This window comes from Schistocerca gregaria, chromosome 2, assembly GCF_023897955.1.
Source record: "Schistocerca gregaria isolate iqSchGreg1 chromosome 2, iqSchGreg1.2, whole genome shotgun sequence".
Lineage (NCBI taxonomy): Eukaryota > Metazoa > Arthropoda > Insecta > Orthoptera > Acrididae > Schistocerca > Schistocerca gregaria.
Window position 1 is genome coordinate 770,237,342 of NC_064921.1, and position 17,687 is coordinate 770,255,028.

At 44.5% G+C, this 17,687-nt stretch overlaps 1 protein-coding gene across 1 annotated transcript in view; it reads left to right on the forward strand.

Annotated features, from left to right (window-relative positions):
* Positions 1 to 17,250, forward strand: part of LOC126336456 (uncharacterized) — a 72,371-nt gene extending 55,121 nt beyond the window's left edge. Inside the window, exon 3 of the mRNA XM_050000165.1 lies at positions 16,369 to 17,250. Within this exon, the coding sequence (XP_049856122.1) occupies positions 16,369 to 16,670 (302 nt within the window). The 3' untranslated portion in view covers positions 16,671 to 17,250. The remainder of the gene's footprint in view (positions 1 to 16,368) is intronic.
* The last annotated feature ends 437 nt before the right edge of the window (positions 17,251 to 17,687 follow it).

Below are 17,687 nucleotides of genomic sequence, written 5' to 3' on the forward strand. Positions count from 1 at the left end.
CTCAAAAATGAATGTATGCGCAGGTGAACAATGCACCTTCTTGGGAGGGAGGGAGGGAGGGGCAGAGGGAGGGAGACGACTCCCTTCACAAGAACCACCATGACAGTGTACCTCGTGTGATGCGGAGCTGTAGACGGACGCAATAGCCGAGATACTACGACCTACTACAAGGATTATTCAATGTGCGGTGCAGGTCTCTGGATACAATACCCGAACTGTATAGGGTGCAGCGCAGAAGATAACGTAGAGTACTTGTGCTCTGGAAGGCGCGATACCCCACCCACAATGCGCCTCTCTCTGAAGTTGAATGCGTGAACTGTTCAGTATCATCCCATATAAAATATTCCGAGTTTCTACTACATTGCAATAGCTGAGTGTAAAGTTGTGAGCCCCTCATATAGCGAACTGTTCTCCTAGAAATGTATGTATCTTCAGCTACAGTTCATCTCCATGCTTCTGCCCATTGGTAAACGTTTCGATTTCCTCCCTGTGAGAAATGTCTTCAACGCTCCTCATCTCGATTTCTCGACATTTAAAGAACTACGTTGTCACTTGATTTCAGTGATATTAACCATACAGGGAGACAGAAAAAATGCCGCACTTGGAGGTCGGCGTATTCAGATTCAAGACGTAAGTTTATCTGGCAAAACCAGATTGAGTGCATTTTGAAAAAGGTTGCAATCGAGGAGATGGCAACGCTATCACATTGTGCAGTGCGTCGGAATGTACGTTACTCAGTGCTGGCTTACCAGCCATCGTAGCTCACCAAATAGATTGCTAGAACCTCAAACCCGACATACACCGTTGAGCTGTAGTTCGAATCCTCTTCAGGTTCACTGTCATATTTTACACACTCGTTCCGTAGGTCTCGTCGTTTAAGAGCAGGACACTATTTTGTTCCATGATAATAGCCTGTCGCACGACAGTGCGGTCCATTAAACTGCGTGCATGGGTATAGTAGCTGCACAGTGCACAACCGTAACTGATCCTGTTAAGTTCATGTCGGGTGCTTCCCAATGAAGCATACGAATGATGAATATGTGAGTACACAATCAATGCCTTCACTGCGTGATAACAACGGTGAAGTCACTGATGACAGTGCCACTCAAGCAGAGTTATTAAACACGGTTTTCCGAAACTCCTTCACCAAAGAAGATGAAGTAAATATTCCTGAATTCCAATCAAGAACAACTGCCAAGATGTGAAACGTCGAAGTAGATGTCCTCGGTGTAACACAGCAGCTTAAATCACTTAATAAAGGCAAGGCCTACGGTCCAGATTGTATACCAGTCAGGTTCGTCTCAGAGTATACTGATAAAATAGCTCCATATTTAGCAAGTATGTACAACCTCTCGCTCACAGAACGATACTTACCTAAAGACTAGAACATTGCTCAAGTCACACCAATACCCACAAAGGGAAGTAGGAGTAATCCGCTGAATTACAGACCTATATCACTAACGTCGATTTCCACCAGCGTTCTAGAACATTCGAAAATTATGGAGTACCTGGAAGACAACGATTTATTTACACGTAGTCAGCATGGATTCAGAAAATATCGTTCTTGTGAAACACAGCTAACTCTTCATACTCATGAAATAATAAGTGCTATCGACAGGGGATGTCAAATTGATTCTATATTTTTAGATTTCCAGAACGCTTTCGACACCGTTCCTCAAAGCGTCTTCTAATCAAACTGCGTGCCTACGGTGTATCGCCTCAGTTGTGCCACTGGATTCATGATTTCCTGTCAGAAAAGTCACAGTTCGTGGTAACAGACGGAAAGTCATCGAGTGAAACAGAAGTAATATCCGGCGTCCCCAAAGGAAGTGTCATAGGCCCTCCACTGTTCCTGATCTATATTAACGAGATAGCAGGCAATTTGAGTAGCCGTATTAGATTGTTTGCAGATGATGCTGTCATTTTCCGTCTTGTAAAGTCATCAGATGAACAAAACGACTTGCAAAATGATTTAGATAGATATCTGTATGGTGCGAAAGGTGGCAATTCACCCTGAATAAAGAAAAGTTCGAAGTTATTCACATGAGTACTAAAATAAATCAGCTAAATTTCGATTACGAAATAAGTCACACAAATCTGAGGGCTGTAAATTCAACTAAATACTTAGGCATTACAATTACAAATAACCTAAATTGGAACGATCACGTTGATAATATTATGAGTAGAGCAAACCAAAGACTGCGATTCATTGGCAGAACACTTAGAAGGTGCAATAGGTCTACCAAAGAGACTGCTTACACTGCGCTCGTACGCGCTGTTCTGGAGTACTGCTGTGCGGTGTGGGATAAGCATCAGGTGGGACTGACGGATGACATCGAAAAAGTACAAAGAAGGGCAGCTCGTTTTGTATTATCGCGAAATAGGGGAGATAGTGTCACAGACATGATACGTGAATTGGAGCGGCAACCATTAAAACAAAGGCGTTTTTCGTTGCGACAGGATCTTTTCATGACATTTGAATCACCAGTTTTCTCCTCCGACTGCGAAAACATTCTGTTGGCACCCATATACATAGACAGAAATGATCATCACTATAAAATAAGAGAAATCGGGGCTCGCATCGAAAAATTTAAGTGCTCGTTTTTCCCGCGTGTCGTGCGAGAGTGGAACGGTAGAGAGACAGCATCAAGGTGGTTCATTGAACGCTCTGCCAGGCACTTTATTGTGAATAGCAGAGTAATCACGTAGATGTAGACGTAGATAATCTTGGTGCAGGTAGCATCCGAAGCCATACTGCTGCCTCTCGCCTGTACGCTGCACAGCACCCTCGAAGGCGCCGTCCCGATAAGAATGTTTTTGGTCACGTGGAGCAATGCCATCGGTAAGAAGATAATCTTCGTCACGAAGAAATGGACAGAGGTCGTCCGACGCCTAGACGTACTTCGCTAAAAGAGAACGCGAATCTCGAAACATTTCCCCAACATCCTTGGCCATGTCTAGTGATATTGTGAAGCACTTCCAGATATCTGAAAGACTGGTGGTTGAAGTGTAGCACTATGAAGAACTGCTTCCACATTGTTACAAATTAAACAATATTATCGGCCAGAAGTCCGCATTTGACCAGTATAATTTTGTGACTGGCTATTGCACCAAGTGAAAGATAACGAACATTTTCTAAATAACGTTATGTAGAATGATGAATCCAGCATCGCTCGTGGAGATGTTTCCAGCCTCCACGACAGCCGTTATTGGTTGGAACACAATCTACATGTCACCGGCGAACCTGGCTTTGAGATACGCTTTGGCATAAAACTGTTGGCTGGAATTGTGGGAGGAGTGGTTTTAGGCCCTTACCTGTTGCCAGATAAATTTAATGCACTTCTGTATAGTCCGTTTCTTTGTAATACTTTGATTGACGCACTAGAAAAGTTCCACTTGGGGTTCGACAGCAACTGTGGTTTCATCATGACTGCACACCACCACACTTTGGAATGAACGACCGTAACAATTTAAATACCAGGGAAATGGATTGGTTACGGAGGTTCATTGTTCTATCTTCCATGTTCTCCGGACACTTAAAGGAACAAGTTTACAGTACTCCACATATGGATGAAACACCTAATAGCTCCCGTGCATGCTTCATCGACAATGGCTGATGCAGGTCTGCGTAGGGTCCAGCAAACTATGATCCAAAGAGAGGCAAACTATTTACAAATGCAAGGTGGTTGCCTTGATCATCTTCTCCAAAGTGAATGTTGCTCGTACGTGCACGTACCAGATCTGTGGAAATAAACCTGGACGTCAAACGTACAGAATCGAATCGTTGTTCAAAAAATGTTCAAATGTGTGTGAAATCTTATGGGACTTAACTGTTAAGGTCATCAGTCCCTAAGCTTACACCCTACTTAATCTAAATTATCATATGGATAAACATACACACCCATGTCCGAGGGAAGACTCGAACCTCCGCCGGGACCAGCCGCACAGTCCATGAATGCAGCACCTTAGACCGCTCGTTCCGCGCTCGAATCGTTGTGCATAGTGTAATGTGCAATCTAGTCTAGCCTACTTATTCTGTATTTTGTACCTCAGTGGATACAGACGCTGTTATTGTATCCACTGTTATTTTCTATTGGCTGCATTTGTGTTGTGGATGAAACTAAGTGGTCGTTTACAGGTCTAAGAAGTTCATGTTATATCTTCAAGTTTAAATAAAGGTAACAGTAGCAGAAATAAATATGCTAGTTGTGTCATTGTGGAGGTATCAGTTGGGTACCATTTTGTGCTTTAACTGAAAAAGTTTGTCACAAACGAGATTTGAACACCGGTGAGTTTAGTTACCGTTCCCCAAAACATTGCCTCGTCTTACTGAGCTAATAGGACAGCTCTGCCGAAGTGTATAGTTCATGTCACCTGTTCGTAGCCACATTGCACGCAGTACAGTTTTGCCAGAGGCCCGTTTCTCAAATGGTACTTCTGTTGAGCCTGTTGGTAGGACTAGGTTTTGTTACAGGCACTTTTGTCTTGAAATGGCATGAGGAATGACATGAAGACCTCCAAGTGCGACATTTTTCTTTCCCCTTTACGTTTCAGTGAACGCTTTAAATATTTTTTTTAATGAAATGAAACACAATCTACAGAGAGAAATAGTAATTTACTTTCAAATGTTAAAAATTTTTTTTACCATACTAGGATACAGAAATATACATTAACAAGCATGTAATTCTGTAGCCAATTGAGGTAGCGTTGATGTTTGTGCATCGTACATACTGCATACTGAAGCACATTATGCATCAAAATTCGTACCATAAGTTTACTCTAAAGTGCTCCTGAGATGCAAGCTCTGTAAGCTCATGCCAGGCACTTGCAAAATATACATACATGGGCACTCATACGCCTTTCTCTGAACTAGCACACAGCATGTGCTGACAAATGAATCAACTATTGTCTTGTTGTATATTTACATTCTTCTTGGAAAATTTCCCATGCGCACTGTATGACAATCTACTAATCTGCAGGAGTTTGAGACTTGAGCGTACCAGATATTTGCATTGAATTCTGCCATAATTAATACCACTCATAATCTGGAAACATCACTTCCATGTAACTAAATCGTTGATTTCCCAAAATCACCGTTACGTTTAACTTATTATCTGAGAAGATAGATCCAACTATTATTTCACTGTCACTCGCATTGAAATTGTACGTTGGACTGAATAACACCAATTTCATAGATGAGTTGTACAGGCGCTGTTGCAGGACTTAGCGTTCCCAGCGCATGCACAACGCATTTATGAAGGTGCATCAAGTGCGCTATGTAATGGTGACAGATAAGTGATTGGTATTTATTTTCGATACAATGAAATGAAATGAAATGATCGTATGACATTGTTGGCCGGGAGGCGCGAGTCGGGGGAGTTCGGCCGCCGTATTGCAAGTCCTTTTTAGTTGACGCCACTTCGGCGACTTGCGAGTCAATGACGATGAAATGATGATGAAATAGACACAACACCCACCTCTTTGCCAGGAATCGAACCCGGGCCGCCAGCGTGGTAGGGATCAACGCTACCGCTAAGCTACGGAGGCGGAGGCTGGAAATTTACAGTCTGGAAACAGTTAAATGACCTGCTCTGATACACACATCAAAAAAAGTTTTCCATAATCTCGGTTCCGATAAGTCCGGAAACAGGACAGAAAATTATAGTAGAGATCAAGATAAACATCATTTCCGACCTATTTATTGCTCATGAAAACCGCACATTGCAAGTTGTACCACCATACATCGAGACTTTCAGAGGAGGTGCTCCAGATTTTTGTACACACCGGTACCTCTAATACCCAGTAGCACGTCCCTTGCATTCGTGAATTCCTGTATTCGTCGTAGTATACTACCCACTGTTGGGACTGTTGGTCCATATTGTCCCACTTCTCAACGGCGATTCGGCGTAGATATCTCAGAGGGGTTGATTAGATTAGATTAGATTAGATTAGATTAGATTAGATTAGATTAATACTTGTTCCATAGATCATGAATACGACACTTCGTAATGATGTGGAACGTGTCAGGTTAATAAAAGATGTCTGTACAAGAAATTACATTACACAAAATATTGTATGACACTAATGATTAATTTTTTTTTTTTTTTTACTTACTTTATATCTAAAAATTCAGCCAATGAGTAGAAGGAGTTGTCATCTAGAAATTCTTTTAATTTATTTTTAAATGTTAGTTGGCTATCTGTCAGGCTTTTGATGCTGTTTGGTAGGTGCCCAAAGACTTTTGTGGCAGCATAATTTACCCCTTTCTGTGCCAAAGTCAGATTTAACCCTGCATAGTGAAGATCATCCTTTCTCCTGGTGTTATAGGTATGCACACTGCTATTACTTTTGAATTGGGTTGGATTATTATCAACAAATTTCATAAGGGAATATATATACTGTGAGGTTACTGTGAGGATCCCTAGATCCTTAAATAGATGTCTGCAGGATGACCGTGGGTGGGCTCCAGCAATTATTCTGATTACACGTTTTTGTGCAATGAATACTTTTCTACTCAACGATGAATTACCCCAGAATATGATGCCATACGAAAGCAGTGAATGAAAGTAGGCATAGTAAGCTAATTTACTGAGATTCTTATCACGTCGTCCATAAACAGCCCTTTTCAATCTATCCCAGGCGTGTTCGATAGGATTCAAGTCTGGAGAACATGCTGGCCACTCTAATCGAGCGATGTAGTCATCCTGAAGGAAGTAATTCACAAGATGTGCATGACGGGGCGCGAATTGTCGTCCATGAAGATGAATGCCTCGCCAATATGCTGCCGATATGGTTGCAGTATCGGCCGGAGGATGGCACTCACGTATCGTACAGCCGTTACGGCGCCTTCCATGACCACCAGCGGTGTACTCGGGCCCACATAATACCACTCCGAAACAGCAGGGAACCTCCACCTTGGTGCACTCGCTTGACTGTGTGTCTAAGGCATTCAGCCTGACCGGCCCCGACGATTGCCTGATTGAAGGCATATGAGACATTCCAGTCCTCAGCGGTCCGTTTGGCATGTTGTTGGGCACATCTGTACTACGCTGCACGGTGCCGTGGTTGCCAAAATGGATCTCGCCACGAACGTCAGGAGCGAAGTTGCGCATCATGCAGCCTATTGCACACAGTTTATGTCTAAACACGACGTCCTGCGGCTGCACGGAAAGCATTATTCAAGATGGTGGCGTTACTGTCATTGATTCTCCGAGACATAATCCGTAGGCAGCGGTCATCCCTTGGGCGGGTTGATCCGAGGCATGTCATCAGCAGTTCCTGTGTCTGTGTATTTCCTCCACGTCCGAACAACATCACTCTGGTTCGCTCCGAGACTCCTGGACACTTCCCTTGTTGAGACTAACGATGCCGACGCGATCGAACCGCGGTACCGACCGTCTAGGCATGGTTGATTTACAGGCAACACGAGCCGAGTACGTCCTTCCTGGTGGAATGACGGGAACTGATCGGCTGTGGGACCCCGTCCGTCTAATAGGCGCTGCTCATGCAACGTTGTTTACATATTTGGGCGGGTTTATTGACATATCTGAACAGTCAAAAGGACTGTGAGTGTGATACAATATCCACAGTCTAAGTCTATATTCAGGAGTTCTGGGAACTGGGGTGATCCTAAACTTTTTTTGATGTACCATGGAGACGGTCTGTGTGACCACTTAGTCGTGCAACAGAGGGCTATAGTTCGCATGCTTGCTTGATTTCCACTGCAATGTGTTTTGGATCCACATCGAGGAGTGTGACTTCAGGCTGGCTTGTTACAAACTGCTGCTGCTGCTGAGATGTATCGGGCATTGCATCAGATATATCAGAGATCTGCCGAAGTGAGGGAGAAATAAACAATCACGAAAAACACGCACATGTGCATATTCACATAATGCCTGATAAATATTTGGAGCTGGGAATGGTTTAATACTGACAGCAGAGTGTGGGATTTAGTTTTTCCTGCCTGGAGGTGGTACACCTCCGATAACAGTTCATGATAAATTTGCCTTTCACTATTGAGAGCAGGGCACAATATTGGACCCACTTGGTATCTAGTAGGTCTCAACGCTGTGGATTTGTGTTGGGTGTTGACGATCACAGTCCCATGAGAACTGGAACATCTATTTTTGATTGTGACCATATCATCATATCAACCACACCGGATTCTGACTTCATCGAAGACATAATGGTTTTAACCGTGCACCTTAGTACCCATAGGGGGACATCATAGAAATATGGTCACCCCACCGACATCATAGGAATACTGTTACCCCATCTCGACAGTAAATTTAATGTTGGGATGGACGCCATTCACATGATCGACGAACTGCTGTTGTGTATCATCCCCATGAGGCCATATCAGGAAGGTGTCACAAACTTATCATAGAAATTAAGGTGGCCGTAGTGTTGGAGTTTGCACAGCCTGCTCCTCAAAGTCCTCCATGAAGAAATTTGCGACTGCTGGAGACATTGGTGATCCCAAGGCAGGAGGCCAGCTTGGTCATTCAGTGTACCGGAAATCTACACACACTGATCGTTACTTGAACGCCAATAGTTTCCACCACCCTGTACACAAGAAAGCTGTCATGAACACGCTGGTTCATAGTGCGAAGATTATCTCTGACGACGACCAACTACAGTCTGAATTGCGGAACCTGAAACGTGTTTTCGGGGAAAATGGATACAGCAAAAGAGACATCGCAAACACTTTCAAGGGCCCCCGACGAAGGACACCTGGTGACTCAGTAGAGGATGCCAAACGGACTGTATTCCTGCCTTACTGTGGAGCAACTAGCAGTAAGTTAGGACGTCTGCTGCAGAAACATGGGCTAAGACCAGTGTTCTGGCCCGCCCCCAAGATACTAAATACACTCCTGGAAATTGAAATAAGAACACCGTGAATTCATTGTCCCAGGAAGGGGAAACTTTATTGACACATTCCTGGGGTCAGATACATCACATGATCACACTGACAGAACCACAGGCACATAGACACAGGCAACAGAGCATGCACAATGTCGGCACTAGTACAGTGTATATCCACCTTTCGCAGCAATGCAGGCTGCTATTCTCCCATGGAGACGATCGTAGAGATGCTGGATGTAGTCCTGTGGAACGGCTTGCCATGCCATTTCCACCTGGCGCCTCAGTTGGACCAGCGTTCGTGCTGGACGTGCAGACCGCGTGAGACGACGCTTCATCCAGTCCCAAACATGCTCAATGGGGGACAGATTAGGAGATCTTGCTGGCCAGGGTAGTTGACTTACACCTTCTAGAGCACGTTGGGTGGCACGAGATACACGCGGACGTGCATTGTCCTGTTGGAACAGCAAGTTCCCTTGCCGGTCTAGGAATGGTAGAACGATGGGTTCGATGACGGTTTGGATGTACCGTGCACTATTCAGTGTCCCCTCGACGATCACCAGAGGTGTACGGCCAGTGTAGGAGATCGCTCCCCACACCATGATGCCGGGTGTTGGCCCTGTCTGCCTCGGTCGTATGCAGTCCTGATTGTGGCGCTCACCTGCACGGCGCCAAACACGCATACGACCATCATTGGCACCAAGGCAGAAGCGACTCTCATCGCTGAAGACGACACGTCTCCATTCGTCCCTCCATTCACGCCTGTCGCGACACCACTGGAGGCGGGCTGCACGATGTTGGGGCGTGAGCGGAAGACTGCCTAACGGTGTGTGGGACCGTAGCCCAGCTTCATGGAGACGGTTGCGAAAGGCGATATCAGGTGTTCCCCAGGGAAGCGTCCTGGGACCTCTACTGTTCCTGATCTATATAAATGACCTGGGTGACAATCTTAGCAGTTCTCTTAGACTGTTCGCAGATGATGCTGTAATTTACCGTCTAGTAAGGTCATCCGAAGACCAGTATCAGTTGCAAAGCGACTTAGAAAAGATTGCTGTATGGTGTGTCAGGTGGCAGTTGACGCTAAATAACGAAAAGTGTGAGATGATCCACATGAGTTCCAAAAGAAATCCGTTGGAATTCGATTACTCGATAAATAGTACAATTCTCAAGGCTGTCAATTCAACTAAGTACCTGGGTGTTAAAATTACGAACAACTTCAGTTGGAAGGACCACATAGATAATATTGTCGGGAAGGCGAGCCAAAGGTTGCGTTTCATTGGCAGGACACTTAGAAGATGAAACAAGTCCATTAAAGAGACAGCTTACACTACACTCGTTCGTCCTCTGTTAGAATATTGCTGCGCGGTGTGGGATCCTTACCAGGTGGGATTGACGGAGGACATCGAGAGGGTGCAAAGAAGGGCAGCTCGTTTTGTATTATCGCGTTATAGGGGAGAGAGTGTGGCAGATATGATACACGAGGTGGGATGGAAGTCATTACAGCATAGACGTTTTTCGTCGCGGCGAGACCTTTTTACGAAATTTCAGTCACCAACTTTCTCTTCCGAATGCGAAAATATTATGTTGAGCCCAACCTACATAGGTAGGAATGATCATCAAAATAAAATAAGAGAAATCAGAGCTCGAACAGAAAGGTTTAGGTGTTCGTTTTTCCCGCTCGCTGTTCGGGTGTGGAATAGTAGAGAGATAGTATGATTGTGGTTAGATGAACCCTCTGCCAAGCACTTAAATGTGAATTGCAGAGTAGTCATGTAGATGTAGATGTAGATGTAGATGTCCTCGCTGATACCCCAGGAGCAACCGTGTCCCTAATTTGCTGGGAAGTGGCGGTGCGGTCCCCTACGGCACTGCGTAGGATCCTACGGTCTTGGCGTGCATCCGTGCGTCGCTGCGGTCCGATCCCAGGTCGACGGGCACGTGTACCTTCCGCCGACCACTGGCGACAACATCGATATACTATGGAGACCTCACGCCCCACGTGTTGAGCAATTCGGCGGTACGTCCACCCGGCCTCCCGCATGCCCACTATACGCCCTCGCTCAAAGTCCGTCAACTGCACATACGGTTCACGTCCACGCTGTCGCGGCATGCTACCAGTGTTAAAGACTGCGATGGAGCTCCGTATGCCACGGCAAACTGGCTGACACTGACGGCGGCGGTGCACAAATGCTGCGCAGCTAGCGCCATTCGACGGCCAACACCGCGGTTCCTGGTGTGTCCGCTGTGCCGTGCGTGTGATCATTGCTTGTACAGCCCTCTCGCAGTGTCCGGAGCAAGTATGGTGGGTCTGACACACCGGTGTCAATGTGTTCTTTTTTCCATTTCCAGGAGTGTATGTTCTGCCCTGTTAAAGACGACATTGCTCTTCGAGTGTCCGGTGTGTATGGTGTACCCTGTGAATGTGGCAGCATGTATATCGGACAAACAGTTGGCACGGTTGCGAAGCGTTGTACTGAGCACAAGCACCATATAAAGCAAAGGGAGCTTAACAAGTCGGCCATAGCGGAGAATTGCCTAGGAAACGGACATAAAATACAGTTCGAAAAATACAGAAGTGTTGGCTGATGCTTCTACATATTTGGAGTCGGTTATAAAGGAAGCGGCGAAGATTCACTTAAACAACAACAATTTCAACAGAGAACAGGGATACACAGTCAGCATGGGGGCCGGCGTTGGACATCGAAAGAAAGCAACGACAGATTCGCGACGCGGGAGCGGCGGTTTCAGACGTGGCGCCTGACCCTGGCGCCACGTGACGTCACCGGTGCTGCCACGGGAAATAGCTCCGCTCGCTGCCCGGGTCGACTTAGGCGCGCGCGCCACTTTGGGTCGATCTGATTGGCTGCTGATGATGTCATCATGCCTACATAAGCGAGAAACCGTAGCAGCCCCGGTAATCAGTTAACTCCTGACGACGATGGCGGAGATGGCCATCGAAAACTCGAGGATTTTATTCGAATTGACGCGGCTGGAAAACCGAGAAAGTTTTATTCGAGTGTAGCCATGTATGGAAGTGAAACATGGACGATAAATAGTTCATACAAGAAGAGAATGTAAGCATTAGAAATGTGGCTCTGCAGAAGAATTCTGAAGATTAGATGGGTAGAACACGTAACTAGTGATGAGGTAATGAACAGAATTGGGGAGAAGAGGAATTTGTGGCACAACATATCTAGAAGAATGGATCGGTTGGTAGTACATACCCTGAGGAATCACTAATATAACAATGGTGCCCACAGTGGAGGGTAATATTGTAGATGGAGACAAAGATATGAATACACTAAGCACATTCAGATGGATGTAGGTTGCAACAGTTACTTATAGCTGAAGAAGCTTGCGCAGGATAGAGTAGCATGGAGAACTGCATCAGACCAGTCTGTAGACTGAAGACAACAACAACAGCAACAACAGACTATCGCATGGTCCTGCTTGAACTGCCCAAGTCAGTGGGAATGCGCAGTGGACATGAATGGACTCAGGTGATCAGACAGGATGCTTACGTGTCGCTTGTCACAGTCTTACCTAGACGCATCTGGAGTCAGTCCAATTGCACACGCCCCACACCACTACAAAGCCTCCGCCAGCTTGAACAGCCCCCTGCTAAAACGTAGGGTCCATGAATTGACACTCGCCCGACCACGCAACATGTTGCCAATCACCAAAAGTCCAATGTCGGTGCTGACAGGTCTGTATTTGTACGCCCATATCTATACCCGTTTCTTTGGCACTTTACTGTATAATACTGATAATTTGGGTGATGAAAAATGCACTGGTGACACGTATAGGAACATTTAACCTACGTGAATATAAAATTTCTATCACACGAAGATGTGCATACAGCGAAAATCAGCCTTAGTTTTTTAAAAAATTATACAGTCAGCAATTAAAAGAATGTGAGGGTCGCTGTGGTACAGCTGGCTGAGAATCCTTGGTTATGAATCCACTACTACAACTACTTGGAAACCTAATGCAATCAGAAATTGCAATGACACCTATGATTTGAACCTTCTACTACTATTTCCACTACTAGTAATACTACACGATATCTATGTGTCACGTTTTTTTTTTTTCAAATCTGTGATTCGACTTGTAAATAAATTTAAGTGGTTAAATTCTCAAATGTTGATGCTACATGTCTGCTGCATGTAAGAACGATGAGTTGAAAATAGTTTTGGAGTTGCTGGTTATATTAGCGCCCGTTGAATAACTACCATCCATTCTATACACAGATTTTTGTAGTGAATTTTACAAGTTTAGTACGTGAACCTATTTTTATCTTGAGTTCAGAATCAATGCACAAGTGTCCACTATCAGGAGAACGAATTTGCTCTTTTGACTTTTAAATTTCCAGCAGAACCTATATGTGAGACTTACAGGTTCTGTTCAACCTAGGTGACTCCCTGTCACTTGCGTTACAGTATACGTGAGCTTCCTACACTTTTCTAGTTTCCTGCCATTTTAACTTGAGTCACATGGGGTGTGACTATAGTGCTGTCTCAACAGCATACTGGCACTGAAAACTGGAACTTCGCTACTCCACTTTACGTATGCACCTCGCGTGTGATGCGTGTGGCTTGTGGTACACCACCAGCCAAGCTGCAGGGTCATAAAGTGGCGTGGTTTGCCAATACGTCTTACGTACATCACAGAAGTCTCTTTCTACATGACGTGGTACGGTGGCTGTTTGGTAGCCGACCCCATTTTTCTGCGGTGGACTGTGTATGCAGACAGCTTCCAGACCGGTCTCGTGTCAGAAGACTCTTTCCGTCCTCTGACGTGTTGTTAAATAGAGATACAATTGTTCCTACTATACAGTACAAAATATACAGTTTAGGCTTACGATGATGGATGACATTAAGAGATTACCAAAGACAAACAAATGTTCAAAGCAAGGGGAATGTGATTGACTTAAGTCAGGAAGGATGGAATTACACAGTGACCTGTCTGCTATACATACCCCACAGATCTCACAGGCAAGTCACAGTTTGACATCATAGTACACCTGCGCCAGTATGCAAGGGCATTGATTCTGATTTCACACTTAAGGTTGCACCGTTATCCTAGATATCTTATCTTGGTTTCTGATTTCATAGAGCAGTAACAGTACACACTGGTCGTCATCTTGTATTCCATGGCATCCGTCTTGCATTCTCACTAAGTCTGCACCAGTATACTATGTCTCACATTATGTTGCCTTAGAGACAGGTCCAGTGTTCTAGTTCTTGCTTTCTGACATCACAAAGCAAGTATGGCGTGGTCGCCTTGTTCAATATCCAGCTTGAATTTTTGCCAATTTATTCTTAGCACAGCAATCCCACGAACAAAGGAGTAGGAGTAAACACCACCAATTTTTGAGTTTCCCGAAAAAATTTCAATAGCCCGCAGTTTTATACATAGGGCAATTGACCATTGTAAGAGAGATGAGGGAGAATGTCTTGATGTCATCGATGACGTCATCAACGAACTAACATCACCCACTCACCCGCTACCTATCTACTTGACTGGTGTTGGTTGGACTGTTATTCTTCAATATTTTCCCGATCTGTAGTGGAACACACTAGTGGTAAATACTTTAACTGACGTTTTTTGGTTGAAGATCACAGTCGTTGCCATTAAGAAACGAATGCAGCCAACGGATTTGAACTGCCTGAGTGCCAAAGCTAGTAAAATTTTGTTAACGATTGGCTAGCAAAGACGGACAAAGCGCCAACATCATGTAAGAAGCTGCCACGTGTACGGCGTTGAGGTCGTCTGTCAGGCTTCCGCCACCCCAGCAGTGAACACTTGCTGCGTTGCCAGGTCATCAGCTAGGACTGTGTGGGTGGACGCTACTGCGACGATGTCTTCCACATTCAGTCAGAGATCCCCCCAGACATGTGTGTCGACTTGTGTGACCGTTCTGTCGGTCCGGCCGGTGCGTGGCCATTTTTGTTTTGGGTAGTTGTTAAAAGAGGATCGCACTTCGTTGAAATCTCGGACCCCCGAATGCACTTTCTTAACATTCACGACACCTTTCGCACAAATCTTGTTACGATGCTGATAATTTTCAAATAGTGTCACATCCCGCAAGTAGACAAATCGATTGCTTAATCGCTGTTGTTGTAATTAATATGTCAGCACATCCGTTATCAAAGACGCTCTTAACTCTCACCTCCGCTGCTAGTGTTTTGTTGCCCGCATACTGCTGCCCTGATCGTAGCCAAAATGCGGGCTCTACCTGCTCCCACTCCTGAGGGAGAAACTCTGAGGCCTTAGGACATGGACGCACTTTATAACTGCAAAGACCACATTCTTCTGGGAGATCCATACGTTGAAGTCAATAACGTTAATCGCTGTCTTGTTCCTTGGACTGATATCTAGGGCATAGAAGACGAGTGCGATCTATATGGTCAGCAACTTTTTCGTTGCAGCAACTATTATAATGTATAAATTACTGTACTGCTACATTCGATTCTGACTCCTCAGATTGAGTGATCGTTTAGTTTTGTGCAGTTTCCCATACTGCCTGCCGCTTGCCGCTGATTGTGAGAAGGTGGGTGATGGGACTGCGCCAACTAGTCAGTTGAGCGTTGTGGTCTAGATCACATTGGTGTGTTCCAAGCTAAAAACTCTACCGTCAATGTCTACATACGCGCAGAATACATAGGTTAAAAAATCACTCATTTTGAAAACATTAATGTTTCCAGTATCATATGTCTTATATTCTTCTTTTGTGTTGCCATGAAATTGCTAGCTGTTCGGAAAGTAGGTTATTAATTCTGGTTACGTGATATGCGTCTTTATTCGGAGAAAACAAATCGTATTGTCAAGGTTAAAAAAAATACTGTAGGGATCGGATGACTAATGCTATAAATGGAAAAAGTGCATGAAGACCTGTGAAATAAAGAAGCTGGGAACACATTTCCTCATAATCGAGAAACTAAGGAGGTTTAAGTGAATAAGATACGACATGTATGGTTACTAATATACTACATTACTAGTTATCACTACAAATGATGTATTCCTGCTGATACGTGTGCACTATCCACTGCCATTTTATTCATACACTAACTGAATGCAAACAGCGAAACACCACACGACAAAACTGGCAACTAAATCTACTACTGGGCTCACATCATCTGGAAGGCCATTACCACCGATCACTGCTGACAGCCGTGGGGCGATGGGAAGACTGGGGAAGGGAGGCACTGCTTCCCCCTCTCCCAGCGCTCCCACGTCGCAGGCTTCCTTCTAGATTGGGTACTGTTACACGAAACTGATTGGACTACGAAAAATTCATATCATTCACATTTGTCTTTCTCAGTGTTGCAAGATCTTGCATGATAGTGTTCGTCTTAGTAAAAGAACGTTCTTAAATTGAAAATCTGAATTTATAACTCAAATTTGTTACATAAATTTTCATATCTGGGTGTATGAAATATTAATTGCATCCACATCAATCAGACACCAGTATAATACACTATTAACTCGCAATATTACTTGCAGTGAATCTCTTCATCTTGCACACGGGTCCGTGCAATGAAAAGGACAGAAATACCGTCATTGGATTAGACGTGGAACCTTATAGAGCTCAAAGTGCTCTTCAAAAAGGTAATTCTGAGAATCGTAAACCTGGTAATGGTACTCCTGATGCTGGTACTCCTTCAGCTGGTACTCCTGCAGCTGGTACTCCTGCAGCTGATACTCCTACGACTGGTAATCCTACAGTTGCCGACAAAGAAACTACCACAGAGGCAGATGACGGTACTAGCCCTATCTATGTCGTCAGCCTGGAGGACGTTCGTTGAAGGTGGTGATGAAGCTGTTAATCAATGTGAGAGTTAAGATTGAGGAAGCTTGAAGTTGGAAGTGATGTTTAGGTGAGAATCTGAGAAAGGGTGTATCTGGGAGTGTGACGGAGGCCCTACTGTTGCAATGCATGTGGGGGATTCGTGAGCGCTGGAGTAGCAAGTGTTAAGCAAATACGAAATAGTTGGCAGCCGTATTGAGACGACTTGCCATCTTCCCTCCTCTCTGCAGCAATCGTACACGGAATGGAGAATAGGCAGTCATCTCACACGTACAGCATAATACAGATGGCCGGCAAGTCAATCGTATTTCCTTGACACACATTACTCCAGTGGGCATTTATTCAATAGATGCAATGCAACGACAAGATCTCAGTCCTACCCTCAACCACACTGTCGCTCATATTCTCAACTAAACATCGCTTCCAACATCACTTTTCTGACCCCTAACTCCCACTTACAACACCAACCACGTAACTATAATGTATCTGGTAATTCCATACAAATACAATGTCTTCTTTTCTGCCTACACTAACAATTATGCGATGTACGTTATGAAAATAAAAGTTTTATGACAATTTCCAACGTATTTATCTGAAACTTGTCTTACTTCCCAACACCAGTACATACAAGTTGAACCAGACTCCCTCTGACTAGATTTAGACATTTGTTCACGAGTATTTTCAAAGTTCTTTGGCAGAGTAATATGATATTCAGTGGTTTACTACCGAGTAAAAACGTAATTATGACTCATTAAATTCCTTATCGCAGTTATATTTGTTTCTATGAAACTATTCTTAATGCAGTAAAAGGTCCTTAATATTTAAACACCAAGACGTACAACACACAAAACAATGTTAAAGGCCTTAGATGCCAAAACGACATGTGGTTATCTTTCCTACGGGAACAGTTCAGTGCAAGGGAGCTGTGACACTCTTCTACTGCATAAATTGCAGGCATACATAAGGTGCTTGTAGTCACACGACGCCCAGTATGACAATAGACTAAATTCTAACA